We start from the raw sequence: 17,947 nt of genomic DNA, 5'->3' as shown, positions 1-17,947 counted from the left end.
TTTTTTTTTAGCCCAGAAGAGGCCAATCAGTTGATTAGTAGTATGAAGTGACACAGATCATACTTAAGAGGCACAAAATCTTTTCAGCGAGAAAGAGAGTGACTAGACTGATCTAATAAAATACTATACTGTAGCAGCCTCTCTTAAGGTTAAAGTAACTATTTCCCTTTAAGGTAATTATGAAAAACAGGAAAAGGGGTTTATCAAACTGTTTTTGAAAGAATAAGACACATTTAAAAGTTGGTGAAAAGAATCAACACACGGATAAACGGTATACTACATTTCTCAAGGCTATACAATGACAACCATTCCAAGACAGAGAAACACCCTCTAAACCAGAAGGGTGTCTCATATCCATGCAGACTCTGTGAGGTTCTTCTGAAGGTTTCCATCGTCATCTTCTCAAACTTTAAAAGTTACAGATTGTAGTGTAATCGGCAGCTGCCCCCTCACCTGTCGCGTCTTGTGGAAAACGGTTTGTTTTCTTCTACGTCACATTGTCACAGCTAATAAAGTAGGGACAGACGCTCGACCGTATCTTTTTCTACCTCTGTTAAACTCGGCTCTGACTATGACGAGTGTAAGTGTAAATTTTAGGTGTGGAGTTAGGTGTGTTCTTTTTAAGTGTTCCTTGGTTCCTTTCCAGCCTCAGGGTGGGGCTCCATGACGTCCGGCCGTTTTAGATTCCACTGGTCGATCTGTCTCTGCCTGTCCTGCTGCTCCACCTCTGATTCGCTGGATGAGCTGCCCGTATTGCTGCTGCTGCTGCCAACGCCGCTGCCGCCACCGCCGAAAGCAAAGCAATCTTTCCGCTTCCCGTCAGCCTTCCCCCTCTCCCCCTTCTCCCTCCTTTTCCCCTCCACCATCCTGCCGCTGTCCTCTCTGGGTTTGTCCATCTCCACCGGGGCCTGCTCTGGGTCCGGCACGGCTCCACCCCCCGGGTCCATATCCACCCACATGGGTCCGGGCGGAGGCTCCAAAGGGGTGTAGTGCAGCATGGGCTGCTGGAGTTGGGTGTCCACCGGTGGATGGAGGTTCTGGTGCTCTGGGTGGAGGAGCTGAGCCTGGTGCTGGAGGTGATGCAGTGGCTGCAGAGGGTGCTGCATGGGTTGGTGCTGGAGCTGGTGATGCTGCTGCTGATGGTGGTGGTGGTGGTGGTGGTGATGATGCTGCTGCTGCTGATGATGATGATGATGAGGATGATGATGAGGATGCTGGAGGTGATGGAGATGATGAGGATGGTGATGCTGGTAGTGATCGACAAGCTGCTTGTCCACATCATGGACAAACTCTTTGGGCTGGCTTTTGAGGAACTTCTCAAATTTCTTGGAGGCCTTTTTGTTTGTCACAAACCAGTCCTGTTGAGAATATATACAAGGCGGCGTCAAAGCAAGTCAGGAGGGCAAATTTTCTCACTGAATGCCATCTACAAGCCGACAGAAAAGCTATTCTTTCTAATTGAAGAATAGGGTTGGGTATCGTTTGTTTTTTTTCCCCTGATACCGGTGTAGGGGTGCATGATATATCGACTCAATATCGTTATCGCGATATCACGTTGCGCAATATTATATCGAAAGTGTCGCGATAAGTACGCAATATTTTGCTTATTTTGTGGAGCGCTGCGTCCCGTCAGTTGGCTGTGTGGCTTAGTTGTGTTTGATTTAGAGCTCGCTTGAAACGCTGTAATGATCATCATTTCATTGGCCAGTTACCGTGCCACTTGCACGTTAGTACACGTCAGTGCACGGGTCCACTACGTGACAAACTACGGAGCGTACCACGTGTGTGCATATATCAACAGAGTGACAGTGTAAGTGAAGAAATAGAGACAACAAAACGGAACGAATCAGAGAAGCGAAAGAAAAGTTGTGTCCCGTTCTCTTTATTTATATATTTTATACTGTCCAACCAGTAAAACGTGTCCTGTTCTGTAGACATGGTTATTTATTTATTCATGTTGGACCAGTCCAATATGACAGTCAGTTGAAATAAACCTTGTATTGTTAGCAAACTTGTTTGATTTGTTAGGAATCTATTTTGATGCGTTTTCCCGTAACTTTTGTAATTTTACATATGTATAAAAATATTGAAATTAATATCGATATCGCAATATTCATAATCCATATCACATTTTGTCAATATCGTGCAACCCTTAAACGGTGCCAGAACCGCTACTTTTAAAAAAAGAATTTAAAAAGAAAAGAAAGAAGAAGCACAAAACAACAGTAGGCGACATTAAAGAACGCCTTGTTTATTGCTAACGCCATATGGTCAGAATTAAAGGATTAATTAAAAATGTAATAACAATAACGTATTTCACCAAAAACAGATGAGAGAAGGGTATTTTATAATAACTTTAAATGCACCACGAAGCTTACCGGTTTCAAGTGAACGCACCGTCTGTGTTGTTTTTTCGAAAACGGCAGCTGCGGACTGTTACGTCCCGCTGTTGGAATCCTCTACAGTGAAGTACAGTCACACTTTACACTGTTTAGCTGTCACCATTTTAATCCAGCTGCTAGCTAACGTAGGCTAACGTTACCTGCTGTCCAGTCACTGAAGTGATATCTAGCGTCACGTGCAGCGATGTTTCTGTTGCCTCTAACAGCCGTTTCGGAGCATTAGAGAGCAGCGCAGGCATTTAAGTGGCACCGAAATGAGGCACAGAAATCCTCGTTTCTATTCGGTCTGGTAGATTCCGGTCGTTTTGGTACCCAACCCTATTGAAGAAACAACGTTAAAGATGCTTGTTGTAACTATGTTGTTACCTGTGAATGGACAGAGTTGATGTGGTATTTCACTCCACTTTCAGAATTGAACTCTTTGTTGCAGATCAGACATCGGTATTTACCGGCCTCAAAGTCGCCCTGAAATGAGATCAAAAGACATAAAAGAGCCATGAAATTATTACGAAGCCGGAATACTCTGTACTAAATGATATACTTATTGTATTAAACTATTTTACTGCAACTGTAGTGATCGTGAAAGTAAAGAACGTAGTTTTACTGATCATTTTGGAACAATCGCTGGTTGTGGTGGACGAGACTAAAGATGGATTCATTTGACAAATCAACAATGTCTCTACAACTCTGTATTCAATCTTGTGAGTGTGTATACCTAGTTAAAACATTTTCACAAAAATAATACTCCATACTCGAAAAAAAGGCCACAAAGAGCAGCACGTGAGAAACGCAAATTAGTAGATTCAGATTAAATTCAAACACATTTCAGAATGTATCAATCCTTACTTTACTATGCATGGTTTCTTTCACTCTGCTGCTTATCCCCATGAACACAATTGTTGTTACATTCAATGGACTGCACATTTTGTTCCAGAGATTAAGAAAAAAGCTGACATACCCTCGTGCAGAGTCCCAGATGTGCTTTCAGTCCGGACACACTGGTGTAGGTGGAGCCACAACCCTGAGGAAGACCCAAATAAAGTTGTGAGTTCTGCATTTCTTTCAGAAATGGACTTAATCTGTGATTTTAAAATGCATTTTGACAAAAGAAAGGTTAATATAAATATGACATGGATATACTACCAATACCAAATACGAAGGACCAAATTAATCAATTATGGCGTTTTTCCACTACATGGTACCTGCTCGGCCGCAGTGCCCCGTCCTCATGTACCGCCTCATGCGTGAGGCGAGCGTGGCTGGTCGTCATAGCGACGCCACAGGAAACTGCCGTGACCTAACGCGACACACACACAGAACGTCGAATGTGTATTGTTTTTGATTCTCGGCATGTGGCTGTTGCCACAGCCAGAAGACAAGTTACACCGCAACACTGCTGGCTAAACTATTAAAAAACGGCGGGTTTATTCAGGACACCCCCCCCCCGTCTGTCGCTATAGCAGTGACGAATCTCTCCGACCAATCAGCAGTCTGCAGGTTTTCACGTCACCTTTTGGTATCGCCTCAGCTCGCTTGGAACCTGGACAGAGGTGATACTAAAAAAAAAGGACCTGTTGGCAGGTACCAGGGACTTTTTTTCATAATGGAAAACCAAAAAATGCGAGTAGAGTCGAGCAGGTACCACGTAATGGAAAAACGCCATAAGTTGATTTAAATCGACACATCTGTAAAACTCTGTTTCTCCACAAAGAATCATGCAAAAGCACCACTTTAAATCTTGTGTTTACCAGAAATGTGCTCATATGTTTGTTGGAAATACACTAAGTCATTTAACATAAATAAGTATAAAAAATGTTCAAGTCCCCGGACGGACCAAGTACAGAGTGTGGGCTGGTAGCTGGAGAGGTGCTAGTTTACCTCCTGGGCACTGCCATGGGCAAGTCCCCTCGCTCTGAGATCTTTCCATTTAATACATGTGTATAAGTCCTGTTTGCATGTGTGTATTTTCAGGCTGTGAAAAACTTTCCCTTTGGAGATTAATAAAGTATATCTTAATCTTCTTCTATAAATGTGCAAATGTATCAATTCCATTTAGTCAAGTAGTACCATAATTATAATTATACCTTAGCAGGCTATCCCTCATGTCTGATACTAAATATCTATCTATCTATCTATCTATCTATCTATCTATCTATTTATATATATTGTATACCTTATTACCTGCTTGTGCGTGAAGTGAAAAGCGCGCAAGCAGACACGTTGCAATACTATTTCACATTGCAATATTTTTATTTGGAATCTTTTGCATGTTTGTGTGCTGCTGCGCGTCCCTGTGTGTGTGTAACAAGCATAGTATGCGCGATGTGCATAAGCCTAGGTGCATTTTACTAATGCGCTGTTAAAATAACAATGAAATGCTGTGTTATTGACTTTAGACTAGGTTTTTGTTGGTCAATGGCGTGATCACTTTCCGCTGCCTCGAGATAGCAATACGCCAAGAAAGCACCTGAACACACCTCCCTGTAAGACCAGCACGCCCATGGGCGCACAGATGGACGATAAACGATGCAGAAAAACTAGTCCATGCATTTGTTACTTCCAGGCTGGACTACTGTAATTCCTTACTATCAGGTTGCCCAAATAAGTCCCTTAAGACTCTCCAGCTGATCCAGAATGCTGCAGCACATGTTCTGACAAGAACTAAGAAAAGAGATCATATTTCTCCTGTATTAGCTTCTCTGTATTGGCTTCCTGTAAAATCCAGGATTGAATTTAAAATCCTTCTCCTGACCTACAAAGCTCTAAATGGTCAAGCACCATCATATCCCCCCACTAGAGCACTACGCTCGCAAAATTTAGAGCTACTCGTGGTTCCTAGAGTCTCTAAAAGTAGGATGGGAGCCAGAGCCTTCAGCTACCAGGCCCCTCTCCTGTGGAACCAGCTCCCAGTCAGGGTTCGGGGGGCAGACACTGTCACCACATTTAAGAATAAACTGAAAACCCTCCTCTTTGATAAAGCGTACAGTTAGGGAGTGAGGAGATCCAGAAATGCTTGTTACTAACCTAGCTCTGGGGAGTTTACTCCCCGGAGTCCTTATGTTTCTTTTTCCCAGCATATTTCGTTGGATTAGGATGGCACCAAGATCTTGGTTGCAGCTGTCGCCGTGGTCCTGCTACTGCTGCGCTCTACGGTGCCCTGCTGCGTCCTGCTGAACCTGCTACATTCAGCCATGCCCTGCTGTGCCACGCTACATACTGTAACGCCCTGCAGTGCCCCGCTATGACATGAACTACTACGACTACCATTTTCTAGTCACTGTTCCATTATCTTTGTTGTGACTATTATTGCCACTGTTCATCACACCCCCAACCGGCACCGTCAGACACCAACTACCAAGAGCCTGGGTCTGGCCGAGGTTTCTCCCTAAAAGGGAGTTTTTCCTCGCCACTGTCACACTAAATGCTTGCTCTTGGGGGAATTACTAGAATTGTTGGGACTTTATAAATTATAGTGTGTGGTCTAGACCTACTCTATCTGTAAAGTGTCTCGAGATAACTCTTGTTATGATTTGATACTATAAATAAAATTGAATTTAATTGAATATATGGGCACAGGTCCATTTGCTATTTAAACGACGTGGGCGCTGGATGGGAAATTGACACTTGCGTCGGGCTCTGCTCTGCGCTGCGCCGCGCCGGGTGCAAGATAGGGCCCTGAGTGTACTGTTGTTTCCTACCTGGTTGGGACAATGGACTTTCCTCTGCAGCTTCACCTCATTCTTCCACTTCCGCAGCACCTCTTGGCTGAAGGCAGGCAGGCCTGGCCGGGCGTATTTCAACTGGAGAGGCCAGCATGAACAAGAGGAGGTCAATGAAAGTGAGAAAGCCAATGTAGGGACACTTATATCTTCAGTATATACTGGCAAGAGAGGGAACTCTGAAATATGTCTGTTCTGGCCTTCAAAACAGTAAAAAGATCTTTTCTTTTTTAGTTCCTCAATCGAATCACATTCCTATTAGTTTGTGGAAACATTATAGAATAAACAACGGTACCCTCATATATCCTGCAGCTTGATATATACATTTAAGGCAATCTTCTCTTGCCTTTTTGTCATCTGGCACCAGGTCTGACTGAAACTTCCTCTTGGGCCAGTCTTTGGGCAGCTCGTTGTTGGCGATCTCAGCCAAGTGGAAGTTTGCCACCTGGGCTGATGCTCGCTGCACCCTGCCGCTGGCCGTCCTCTCCGGGTTGGCCTCCCTGTGGGCCTTCAGCGCCTCGTCTTCCTCGCTCTTCTGGGGCGTCTGGGTAACACGAGGGGAAAGATTTGAAGATTTATTGACTTCATTTGTGTATTAAATGTCCTAACTAGGGCCGGCTTCACACTGGCTGCGTGGCGTGAGCGCGGCGTGTCAGTTGCGTGTCAGTTGCGTGGCGGCTGCGTGGCGTTTTCTATGTCTTTGCACACCAGAAACGTGTCTGACGCGGCGCTGCTGCTGCTGCTGCTGCTAGCCTTGTCTGGACACATGTATGTTTCCCATTGATGAAATAAAATAAGCAGTAGTATACTTCATGTTAAACATAAATATATACTGATTTGATTACAGCAAAGATGTCGGCAGTGTTGACGGCAAAATAGGCTACAGAATATTTCGTTCTGTATTGACAGGTGCAATAGTTGAAAATTATTTATTATTATTTTTTGTTAAATTACATTTATATCTGCATTTATGTCAAAAGAGACTTTCAAAGAGACTTTCAAACATCAAAATGTCATCTATTAATATGAATTTGGGTCAAAATGACATATAAAGATCTTTTCGTATTCTATTTTGCCTGGAAACGCTTCCAACACGCTTGCGTGTCGCGTGAAAAATAGGCGTCGGTCCTATTTCTAGCATGCACGCGTTTTCGTGCGTGTCACGCAGGCAGTGTGCAAGCTCTAACCTGTTAACACGGGAGCCAAAATAAAAAACGGACACGCCACGCAGCTGACACGCTCACGCCACGCAGGCAGCGTGAAAGAGCCCGAAACGGTTTCTTCGGTCTGAGTTATCTGAATTGGTACATAAATTTAAAACACAAGACTCACAGGAGCATGCTCGGATTTCAGGTGGTACTCCAGACCGGCCTTGGACTTGTAGGTTTTCCCGCAGTGAGAGCAATTGAGCAGCATCTTCTCGAGCTCAGACTCCTCTTTCCCACACTTCTTCATGTGGTACACGTAGCCCATGATGCTGGTGAAGGCAGCATTACAGCCCTGAAGAGAAAACGAGAGAACACATTTTACCGCGGAATTATCATCTTTTTCTTATCTTATTTTAACGTGTCTCCTATCTTAGATGAATGATTTGTCGGTTTACCTCTTTAGAGCATTTTAATTTGCCCAGTCTCTTCAGGATTTTGCGCAGTTTGTCTTTGATGGCACGGTCATCCAGGTCCTTGGCGTCTTCTGCTGAGGGCTGAAAAAAAGAGGCAGCTAAAATCTGTCAAACCCCCCGAGCTAACCCTCAAACTCACAACATGTGTGAGTGTCTACCGTATTTATGAATGAGACAAGCATTATGTAAGATGCAAAGAAAGACCTCTACTTGAATGAAAGCTTCGATTATCAAGACAATTACACAGCTGAAAGATAATCAGGCACAGCTAATGGCTGAAAACGGTGTCTGAGGAAATAAATGAATGTGGAAAGTGTAAAAAATGTCAAAATGTAAGTCTGATTAGTCTTACCAGATGGCTGTGGTCAGCCATGATGTGGTACTTCATCCCTGTTGAAGACTTTAGCTGTTTCCCACAATGTTGACAGGTGAACGGTTGCTGCACACAACAGATTACAGTTACCTCATATGTGCCCATTTATACAGCGCATATTCAATAAACCAGTATAGTAGATCAATGCCAGTATATTGGGACTCGCAAGAGTGGAATCCTAACAGGAACTTAATACCCCATCACATATGATAGTAACCCGATGGTTACGAATCAATCTGTGTTTTACTCACTTGCCTTTCAGAGTTGTATTTCTTCTCTAGATAACAGCAGATATTCAGCAGCGGTGGAAAGTACATTTACTCAAGTACTGTACTTACAGTTTTGAGGTACTACTGTATGAACGTGTTGGATGGCCTTCTCTATCAACACGGAGACTTAAATACATTCACATACAAGGCTCTTTTAGGTCTACTTCCATCCTACCTTCTGACCTATATCAGTGTAAATAGTATCGGGACTTACAGTCTTCGTTCCCAGGATCTCTTCCAAAGGTTAGAACTGAGCTGGGGAGAAAGGCGTTTAAGTTTGCTGCTCCCTCTACATGGAACAAGTTACAGAAATCCATGAAACTCAATGAGCTGCTCTCACTGGTCGCTTTTAAGAGGATGTTGATTGACTTGGAGGCAGCCACATCTGGCTGTAGATGTTTAGGATTGGGGTTGACATTGAGGGCTTTTTGTTTTTGTGTATTTTGTGTTTGTACCTATGTGCGGTTGTATTGCTGCCTGTCTTGGCCAGGACACTCGTGTGTGTCTTTCAAGTTAAATAAAAGGTTAATAAATACTTGTACTTAACTTCAGTATTTCCATTTTATGCGTGTCTATACTTCTACTCCACTACATTTTCAGAGGGAAACATTGGACTTCTACTCCACTACATTCATCTGACACTTAGTTACTTTTTACATAACAACACGTAGGATATGCTTATATACCTTGTAGTAAACAAAATAAATATAAATCTAAAATTGGCTACACATTGACTAAGTACAGCATTAAAATGCTCTTTCAATAATATTCTATTCTATTCTATAAGTAACACCGTGAAAGGAGCCATTCTGCATCACTTTCTTTTCATACTTTTAAGTACATTTTGCTGATAATACATCTGTAACTTCACTTGAATTCTGGACTATACTTGTAATGGAGTATTCTTTTAGACTTTTATGTATTTGTAAATGATCCAAGTCCTTCTTCCACCTCAGGTACTCAGTATACGTTACATCTGTACTGTATGCGTTAGGACTTGGTCAGATGTAGAAGTCTGTATGCTTTAACCCTCGTATTGTCTTCGGGTCAAATTTGACCCGTTCTCAAAATGTCTATCTCAGAAATATGGGTTTCTTTTTAACTACCAAATTTTAATAACCCCAAAATAACATGGATGGATGATGCCATACAACGCGCTTCGCGAGTACAATAAAAGATCGGATCTCTACTTTCATAGAATTTGGGGTGTTTTATTCAATTTTTTTAGCATTTGAATTTGTAGCATTTGAAAGTTTCGGAACAGTATCCTCGCTGAACGTTGACCCTTCTGTGATTATCCTTCCTTTAATATTATTAGTCTAAATAATTCATAATTTCTGCTTCTTTAACTCAAGAATTAGGTATACAGTAGTTTCCTATAAATGAGGTTTTTAATTGACCATGAATTCCAAAAGTAAGTGTAAAACTATAGTGGTAGTAAGTTGGTGTTAGTGGTGTTTATACATGGTAGTGAAAAGAAGCGTTCAACGTCAAAAAAAGCGCCAAAAACATTGAAAAAAGCGCCAAAAGTGTCGAAAAAAAGAGACCAAAACATCAGAAAAAGTGTTGATTTTCTTACTTTTTTTACTTTAGGGTTCAAACACTGAGCGCTCACCAGTCTGCAGTTCTCCATGTGCTTCTTTAGCCCCTCCACAGTCTTCCTGCTCACACTTTTACATTTTGGACAGGTGACTCTGCCTTTGGCCACAATCTGGAGCTGCCAACGCTCCTCTTGACTTCCTGGTGGATGTCGAACAAATAAAGATCTTATTTTACACGGGGATGTGTCAGAAGGAGGAGCAGCTCATCTCAAGTCCTTCTGTATTCTGACATGAAGTCGGAGTCTTTATATGACTGAAAAATGTCAATTAATATGTTTATGTTGAATTGATAGTGAATATTTATTTTCTTAATTTTTTAGAAATTCCATAAAACATGAAAAACCCAACTATACTATACTATAATTTCTATTTCATTGAATCTCTTTTCTCACCTGGGGAAAGCAATTTCAGTCATTTGGAGACAAAAACTCATATTTTGGGGGGAATGACAAAATATATATATATATATATATATATATATATATATATATATATATATATATATATATAAAAAATGATCCATGACATGTTTTAGCTGTTACACAGTGAATATTGAATATTAACTATACTTTTTTTTTTTTTTTTTTTTTTTTTAAATCACAAGGAAAAGAAATCGCAATTACATTTTTTCCCCAAATGGTTCAGCCCTAGTGGGGATAGATAGAAGAAGGTGAACAGTCTCACCTGGAGGGTAGGTAGGAGGCTCCTTCTTGGTGGAGGGGACGGGGGGTTTCTGCTCCTCGCTGGGTGGGGCCGTCGAAGCCTCCCCAACACTGGCTGCATCTGAACCTGAAATAATTACATCAGATGACTACGATTTTATTTTGATCCAGAACATATACATACTGGGAACTATTCTCAGAAGGCGAAGCACTGCTACTTGGGCGGAGTGACTGTTAATCCAACTCTGAGTGAACTCCAGGCGAACTCTCTGCTCCTCACCACGGGGCTTCTCAGGTGCTGCGAGCAAATCACTCCGCCCAAGTAGCAGAAGTAGCCGTGCTTCGCCTTTCTGAGAATATAGTTCCCAGTTTGTATACAGTTAGAAGATGGCTGTGTCTCATGTGACCTTGTTATTTGTACACGCTGTGACTATACAAATCACAACATGTAAACAGGAACATGTTGGCGTTATTTTGTCACTTATTGGGAGCAGTAGTCTAGATGGAGCCGGTATCCTCCAGGATCTGTGCTAAGCTAGGCTAGCGCTGGGTGCGTCAGACAGTTACGACACGCACGGAGATGAGAAGGGTATGTATGGACTTATCTAACTCTGGGGGTTACGGTGAATAAGCTAAAGTCCCAATAAGTCGGCGTGTTCCTTTAAGACTAGGTTCTGTAGAGACAGTTTTAAACAAAGCAGGAGTCAGCAACTGCATTGCCTATTTGTCAGAAACCAGTTTTGGTTGATAGTCCAAACTTGCTGAACCCCTCCCCTCTGGCAGGAGGCTGCGGTCCATCAGGACCAAAACTATGATGGCAGGCTTTTTTCCCCACCTTCGAGTGTGGCCATTTGGAACAGGTATAAACACTTTTGCTTTTAGATGTGGTTGGATAACATGTTTGTCGTACGATCTAGATAGTTTGAAGCATACAGAGGCTTCAACTTTGTGTTTACTTTGTACCCAGTAGTACCCAAAGTCCCAATAATTCGGCGTGTTCCTTTAACGTGAATCGGTCCTCGGTAGTATCGACATAATTCGGTTGGTACCAAAAAATGTACAGAGTTCGGTACCCAACCCTAAATAATACTAAATATGAAATAATGTCAGTTGACAAAATCAGAATCAGAATGGGTTTTATTGCCAAGTACGTTTTTTAACACATACAAGGAATTTGTTTTGGTGTTGTTGGTGCACGTCACACATTCTCTAGATGGAATATTAAACAATATAAGTATAGGTATAAACAATATAAGTATAAGTATATGTACACAGTATGTATTAAATTAAATTAAAAATAAAGATAGCAATAAAAAAAAGAAATAAAGAGCAAAGAGCAAATAATGGCTCTATCACTGAAATGAAATTCAAAGGTGCCCCCTACTGACCAAACTATAATGCTGCCAGTGGGTCCATCAGAAGGCTCCATACAAACATGCAAGTGTCTTATAATGCTGCTGCCAAACACAATAAGAAGTCATTTGTTGTTTCATCTATTTCAACTTAACTCTTTATTTTCGCAGGAAAGACTCTGAATACAAGAAAAGTGATGTGCGTCTCACTCTCAGCCCATTGAATGTCTATCATCTATACTAGATGGTAACTTACGAGAGTCTCTGCCCTCTGGTGGCTGTGTGAAGTTATTAACAGGTGGGCTTCGCTCCATCTCCACTCTCTGGACTTTCTTCATGTTCAAGTCTTGAAAAGTAACACATGCAGAAGTCAATCTCCCCCCCAGAAAAAGACCAACATATCCAAGAGAGTCTATTGACAACTCACTCTACATGTACAAACACATTTCTACTCTTATCCATGCATGCAAAAACAACAACAAAACACTCAGACATTACGTATGGGATGTAAAATGTTTAAATATTATTATATACTATTTGTATTCATACAAACGGTCTCAGAACATGTCACTTTGTCGTATCTTAAGAAAAAGTAGAGGAGCTGTTGCAGTCAGCAGTCTGCAGTCAGTCCTGTTTTATAAACACTTTAGTTTTTAAATGTATTCAATTTCATAATTTAGTGTTAAATTCATATCCGTATGTATTCATATCCTGAGTTGTAGCTAGTTGTTTTACAACAAAATTGTAGAAAAAAAAAAAAAGTAGGGCTGCCCCCTCTGAGTCGTTTTAGTCTTAGTCAACTAAGATTTCTTAAGTTGATTAGTCATGTTTTCATGCTTTTTCATGCTGAATGATTTACTTCCAAAAAAACTTATGAGCACAATTCTACTAAAGTAATGCTTTTGCATGATTCTTTGTGGAGAAAATCAGTTTTACACATGGGAAAAGGACTGCATTTGTGCTTGCGCTTTTCTAGTCTTAACAACCATTTAAAGCACACAAGTGACTAATCGATTAGTCATTTAGTCGAGGACAGCCCAGAAAAACAAAAATGGGATATTTAAGAGTGTGATGCTAACTTGTAATGTGTTTGAGTACATACCAGGTCTCCAGACATGTTCTCTGTCTCTGCTGGTGTTGCTCCAGTCTTGGCCTTGGCCAGTTCCCCACGCCGGCTCTGACCCTGAGGAGGCCCGGTCTCTTCCCGGATCCCTGCCTGCGTTCCAGGCCTGATCCTGGCCTCGGTCTCTGTCGGCTGCCCAGCCCTGCTCTGGACCACGGTCCCGGCCCGTCATCCAGGCCTGGTCCGGTCCGGTATGGGTCCTGTCCCTGCCTGGAATCCACGTCTGGTCTTGACTGGAGTGTCCTGCTCGGTCTCTGCCAGAGTTCCAGACCTGCTCCTGCGGGCGGTCTCTACCGGGGGCCCAGGCGTCGGGGCCTCTGTCCCTGCTGGAGTTCCAGCTGTGGTCCTGAGGCTGGGGCTGCTCCCTGCCCGTCTCGGGGCCCTGAGGCCACACATCCTTCGCCCCCAGTCTTGGAGGCAGCCTTGCAGTGGGCGGGGCCATGGACCCTGGGTCCACCCCATTGGCCAGGCCACCCGGTGACATCACTGAGCAGCTGGTGGTTGGGTAATCTACTGCTCCTATGGAAACACTCTGGAGGTCCTCGTACCTGACAAAAAAAAAAGCAATATTTCCACACTTATTTCAGGAATAAAAATTAAAAAGTTATTCAACAGATAGAACAGACTTTAACACATTATTTAACAATGAGTTTGTTATTGCATTTTAAATAATGCCTCTAACATTTTGGATGGGACGAAGCCTGATGCATATTTATTGAATAACGGATCTATATTAAAAATGTTCATCGAAGAGGCAAGGTGTTTTCTGAGAGACATGTTTATTACTGGGTGGTGGTGGCGCAGTGGATATGACACATGCCTTTGGCGTGGGAGACCCGGGTTCGATTCCCACTGCAATACATCAACCAATATGTCCCTGAGCAAGACACTTAACCCATAGTTGCTCCAGAGGCGTGCAACCTCTGACACATATATATATACATATAGCAATTGTAAGTCGCTTTGGATAAAAGCGTCAGCTAAATGACATATAATGTAATACTAGGATTATTACAAGAATTGAGGATTTCTCAGCTGCTGACTTATTATATACTTGACATTTTGAAAAGTGTTAATAACATGCACTTGAAGGCAAATCTACCTACGGGTACAAATAAAGTTATCTGAACCTGAGGGCAATTATTTATCAGAAATTGTGTATTTTCTGAGCTGCATGTATTAGTTCACTAGTGATATGTATGTAACGTCAGTATCTATCATGCAAATCAAATTCAATCTACAAAGCAACAGGTCGATGAGTGTCTTACCTTTTTCTGCCATAAGTTCTCTTCATCTTTAGAGCATGTTGGGCTTCAGACTCGTCATTCTGAAACATTCAAGTGCAAAACGGTGAAGTAAAGATCCAACTATGGGCATTAAGTTGACAGATTCTGAGTGTTAGCAGACGGAAGTGGACAAACACATTCAGACACTTCTAATTTGGCGGCTTTTCCCCTCATAACTTCTGGATAGTTTGCTTACGGTAAATACATCATCGCATGCAAAGGGATGCACGTTCTGTATGTATGAGTTCATTCTCACCTTGGGATATCCAACTGAGTTTAAGTTACAGGTTCTTTCTGGCAGTCGCTGAACAACTGTTGGTAGAGGTGAAGGCAACGGTAAGAGAAATTTATCGGATTTTCACTGCCAAAATGACCACAATGACATGTGTCATATGCTCATAATGATTTGAATTCATTGTTTTTCTTTACCTGGACATGGCACTCCACCTTTAGGTTGTGACTGGATGGATTTTCTCTTTCTTGGCACGTACAAAGGTGACATATCCCCCCCAGTGTTTGCAGGGTCCATTCTAGGAGTGCCAACACCCCCCGTAGAAATCACCACTGATAACACAGACAACATCACAAAATGTGTGATGAAAAATATGTATTATGTGTATTTATGTTTGTGATACATACAGGATAAACACAATGTGTAATGATAAAAAGAAACAGAAGAGGTGGAGGCAGAGCAGTCATATTTTAATGGTCCTGAAACACCAACCAAATATTCCTACTTAATGTATGAAACCACGTGAAAAAACAGTCAACTGGTATTGATTCTTTTTTTATGTACTGAAAATTTGTTCTTCAATGCAATGATAATAATTCGGAATTTTCTCATGTTTACCACCATATAGGCTACAACAGATTCCATTTGTGTTTTGTAATAATCAAACATGAATCAATAATGAACTAAATAAACTTTAAATTTACAGATCATAGGATTTAAATGATCACGCTTTTGTCATTGGCATTACTTTAGATACAAATGCTTGAACAATATGCCTAAAATAATCATAATTAGTTTGAATAATTAACCTGCCTCACTAAACCAGACAGAAATGCTCAGAAAGTCAGATGTTAACTACTTTTACTTCCTCTTTAAAAGGTGCTGTAGGTAGGATTGCGAAGATCCAGGACTTAGCCAAAAAATTTGAACAGCGACAACTTCTCAGTCCCTCCCCCCTTTCTGCTAAAGCCCAAAACGCCCCCCCCATCCCCCCGGCCCTGATTGGTGCATCTGAACAGGGCTACAGGCTGTAGGTGGAGCCAGAGGAGCCAGATTTATTTTTTTTTAAACTACCTACTTCATGTAGTTCTACTGAAACATAGGGTCAGTTTCAGCAAATATGACAGAAAGTTAGTTTTATAAGTCTTACCTACTGCACCTTTAACCACGTATACAAGAGATTGTAAAATAATATTTCTCTGCAGCATCATTAAGAAAAAACATCTGCAGCAAGACTATTTCAACTGTTTTAGAGTTTAAATTGTCTTGCTGCAGATGTTTTTTTTTTCTCATAAATGTTCTTTAAAGTACTATTAAATTAAATTGGATGTGCGCCTGATGAGCCGTGCCCTGCTGCTGTTGGCTGTACAGCTCCCGTTATGTTTACAGTGTTGTGTTTCCATCATGCTTGACATTTGAATGGCGTATATACTGTATGTGGATGTTACCCTAATCATGTTAAAGGCCACTGGCAAGAGGCAATCAAACAACGACAGAAAATGTCCAACAGTTAAAATATAGTTAAAATTAATGCTGTTTTTTTCCCCCCTATCGGTCCAGTAAACCCATAAAAACAGCCACACCAGCCAGGGACTAAGGCAAAGATCATCATTGTGTATGTAGCTACATTTTGCTTTTGACGACGACGGGGAGGAAAACGCGTCCAGCTAAAACAGAACTACCTAGCTAACAAGCCGTTTTTCTACAGACGAGACTTCTTAACCTGTCCTGTCCGCCTGTCATTGTTTCTTAACGGGGGAAGAAATGCAACGAGAGCCTACCGTCCTACAGCTCGCTCCCTCTGCAAAGACGGCCAGCCTCCATGTCTGCGAGCCTGGCCTCCTCTGTCGCCTTTCCCCCGGCAGTGATGACACCCAGGAAGGCTAACATCAAGGAAGGCCGGGGTCCGGGATGTAAACAAACTCTTTAGACAAAAACCTAAGCTTCGACAGCATCTAAATGTGAAGCACGTACACCTGCATAATTCACCATACTGTGTTTGTATGCTCTTCAGCGGAACGCCCTCCTGCTTCTTCTTCTTCTTCATATTCTTTGTGGGGTTTAGTTGTTAGCAACCAGCGTAGTAGGTGCATTACCGCCATCTTCTGCTTCGGAGTCTGGATCAGAGAATAGAGGATATAGCTTACCATAAATCCTGTTTCTCTGAGAAAAACGCACTGTTTGCGCCACTTGACAGGTTCATTAATTGTTTTATATTAAAGGTCCCATGAAGTGAAATTTTCATGTTGTTTTTTGATTGTAAAGCAGGAGAGGTAGGCTACTATAAAATACTGTGAAAGTATCAAAACGCTCAATTTGCAGAGAAATGCACACAGTTTGTGTTAAAAAAAAAAAAAAAAACTATCTTTAAACAAGGACATCTGTACGCTGTGATGTCACAACTATACTAGGCTATAGGTAGAAAGTGCAGCTACAGTGCCGTTACAGTCATTCCCCGGCTGCAATGACGGTGCAGAGACTATGAATGTATAATAAGAACTATAGCCTACAGCGTTCAAGGCGGAGGCCCGTTCATCTGTTCTGAAAATGAGCATGATAGGAGACCTAGAGTATGAATGTTGGAAAGGCTGTTGACTGATGTACCAGTGCCCTCTTGTGGAGGAATGGTGCCACTGCACCGTTTATAACTACACACTCCATGATTACATGCACAGCAGACTCCTCAACCTGACAATGCTCACAATAACCAGTTAGACGTAGAAGTACAAAAGCATAAGCATCAAAATATACTTAATGTACCAAAAGTAAAACTACTCATTATGCAGAATGGCACATTTCAGAATAAGGTACATTATATCATCAGATTATAATTACTGATGCAATAATGTGTTCATCACTTTAATGCATAATTAATCATCTGAATCTATAGCTATATGTTTGTCTGTTGTTCGGTGCAGAGCAGGAAGTGTATTTTAAGCTTATCAGAGCTTATTTGCTGAAAACAGCGTCCTGCTACTGCAGGAAATGAGCAATGAGAGTACACCAAAACACAAAATAAACCACGCTGAACTTGGCTCCACATTCGCTCCGGTTCTCTTTAAGTTTCGATTCCACCTTAAAAAATTCCCGTTTCAGCCACTGTGTGGCAGTGTTTATCACAAAACGAGCCATTCTGCATCAGTGCCATAGATTGTATGATCAGTGCAGATCACAGCTTTATGTTATGTACTGTATGTGTGTGTGTGTATATATATATATATATATATATATATATATATATATATATATATATATATATATATATATTTCTTTTTTTCTTTATACAGTTTTATACACTTTATACACT

The 17,947-nt window shown here is 41.6% G+C and overlaps 1 protein-coding gene across 1 annotated transcript; it reads right to left on the bottom strand.

The window, feature by feature from the left end:
• Positions 1-617: 617 nt before the first annotated feature.
• Positions 618-16,747, bottom strand: znf512 (zinc finger protein 512). The gene is made up of 16 exons (XM_031316222.2): positions 16,422-16,747; positions 14,838-14,972; positions 14,665-14,720; positions 14,391-14,449; positions 13,102-13,670; positions 12,256-12,345; positions 10,670-10,774; positions 10,000-10,124; positions 8,095-8,181; positions 7,725-7,823; positions 7,454-7,621; positions 6,468-6,665; positions 6,101-6,202; positions 3,361-3,423; positions 2,769-2,867; positions 618-1,358 (listed from the first exon to the last, which is right to left on the bottom strand). The coding sequence occupies exons 2-16, from the start codon at positions 14,935-14,937 to the stop codon at positions 621-623; spliced, it is 2,658 nt and encodes an 885-aa protein (XP_031172082.2). The 5' UTR covers positions 14,938-14,972; positions 16,422-16,747; the 3' UTR covers positions 618-620.
• Positions 16,748-17,947: the final 1,200 nt, after the last annotated feature.

The sequence above is a fragment of the Sander lucioperca genome, chromosome 19 (genome assembly GCF_008315115.2).
Source record: "Sander lucioperca isolate FBNREF2018 chromosome 19, SLUC_FBN_1.2, whole genome shotgun sequence".
NCBI classification, from domain to species: Eukaryota; Metazoa; Chordata; class Actinopteri; order Perciformes; family Percidae; genus Sander; species Sander lucioperca.
Note: the sequence above shows the minus strand (reverse complement) of the source record. Positions and strands in the feature narration are given on the sequence as shown.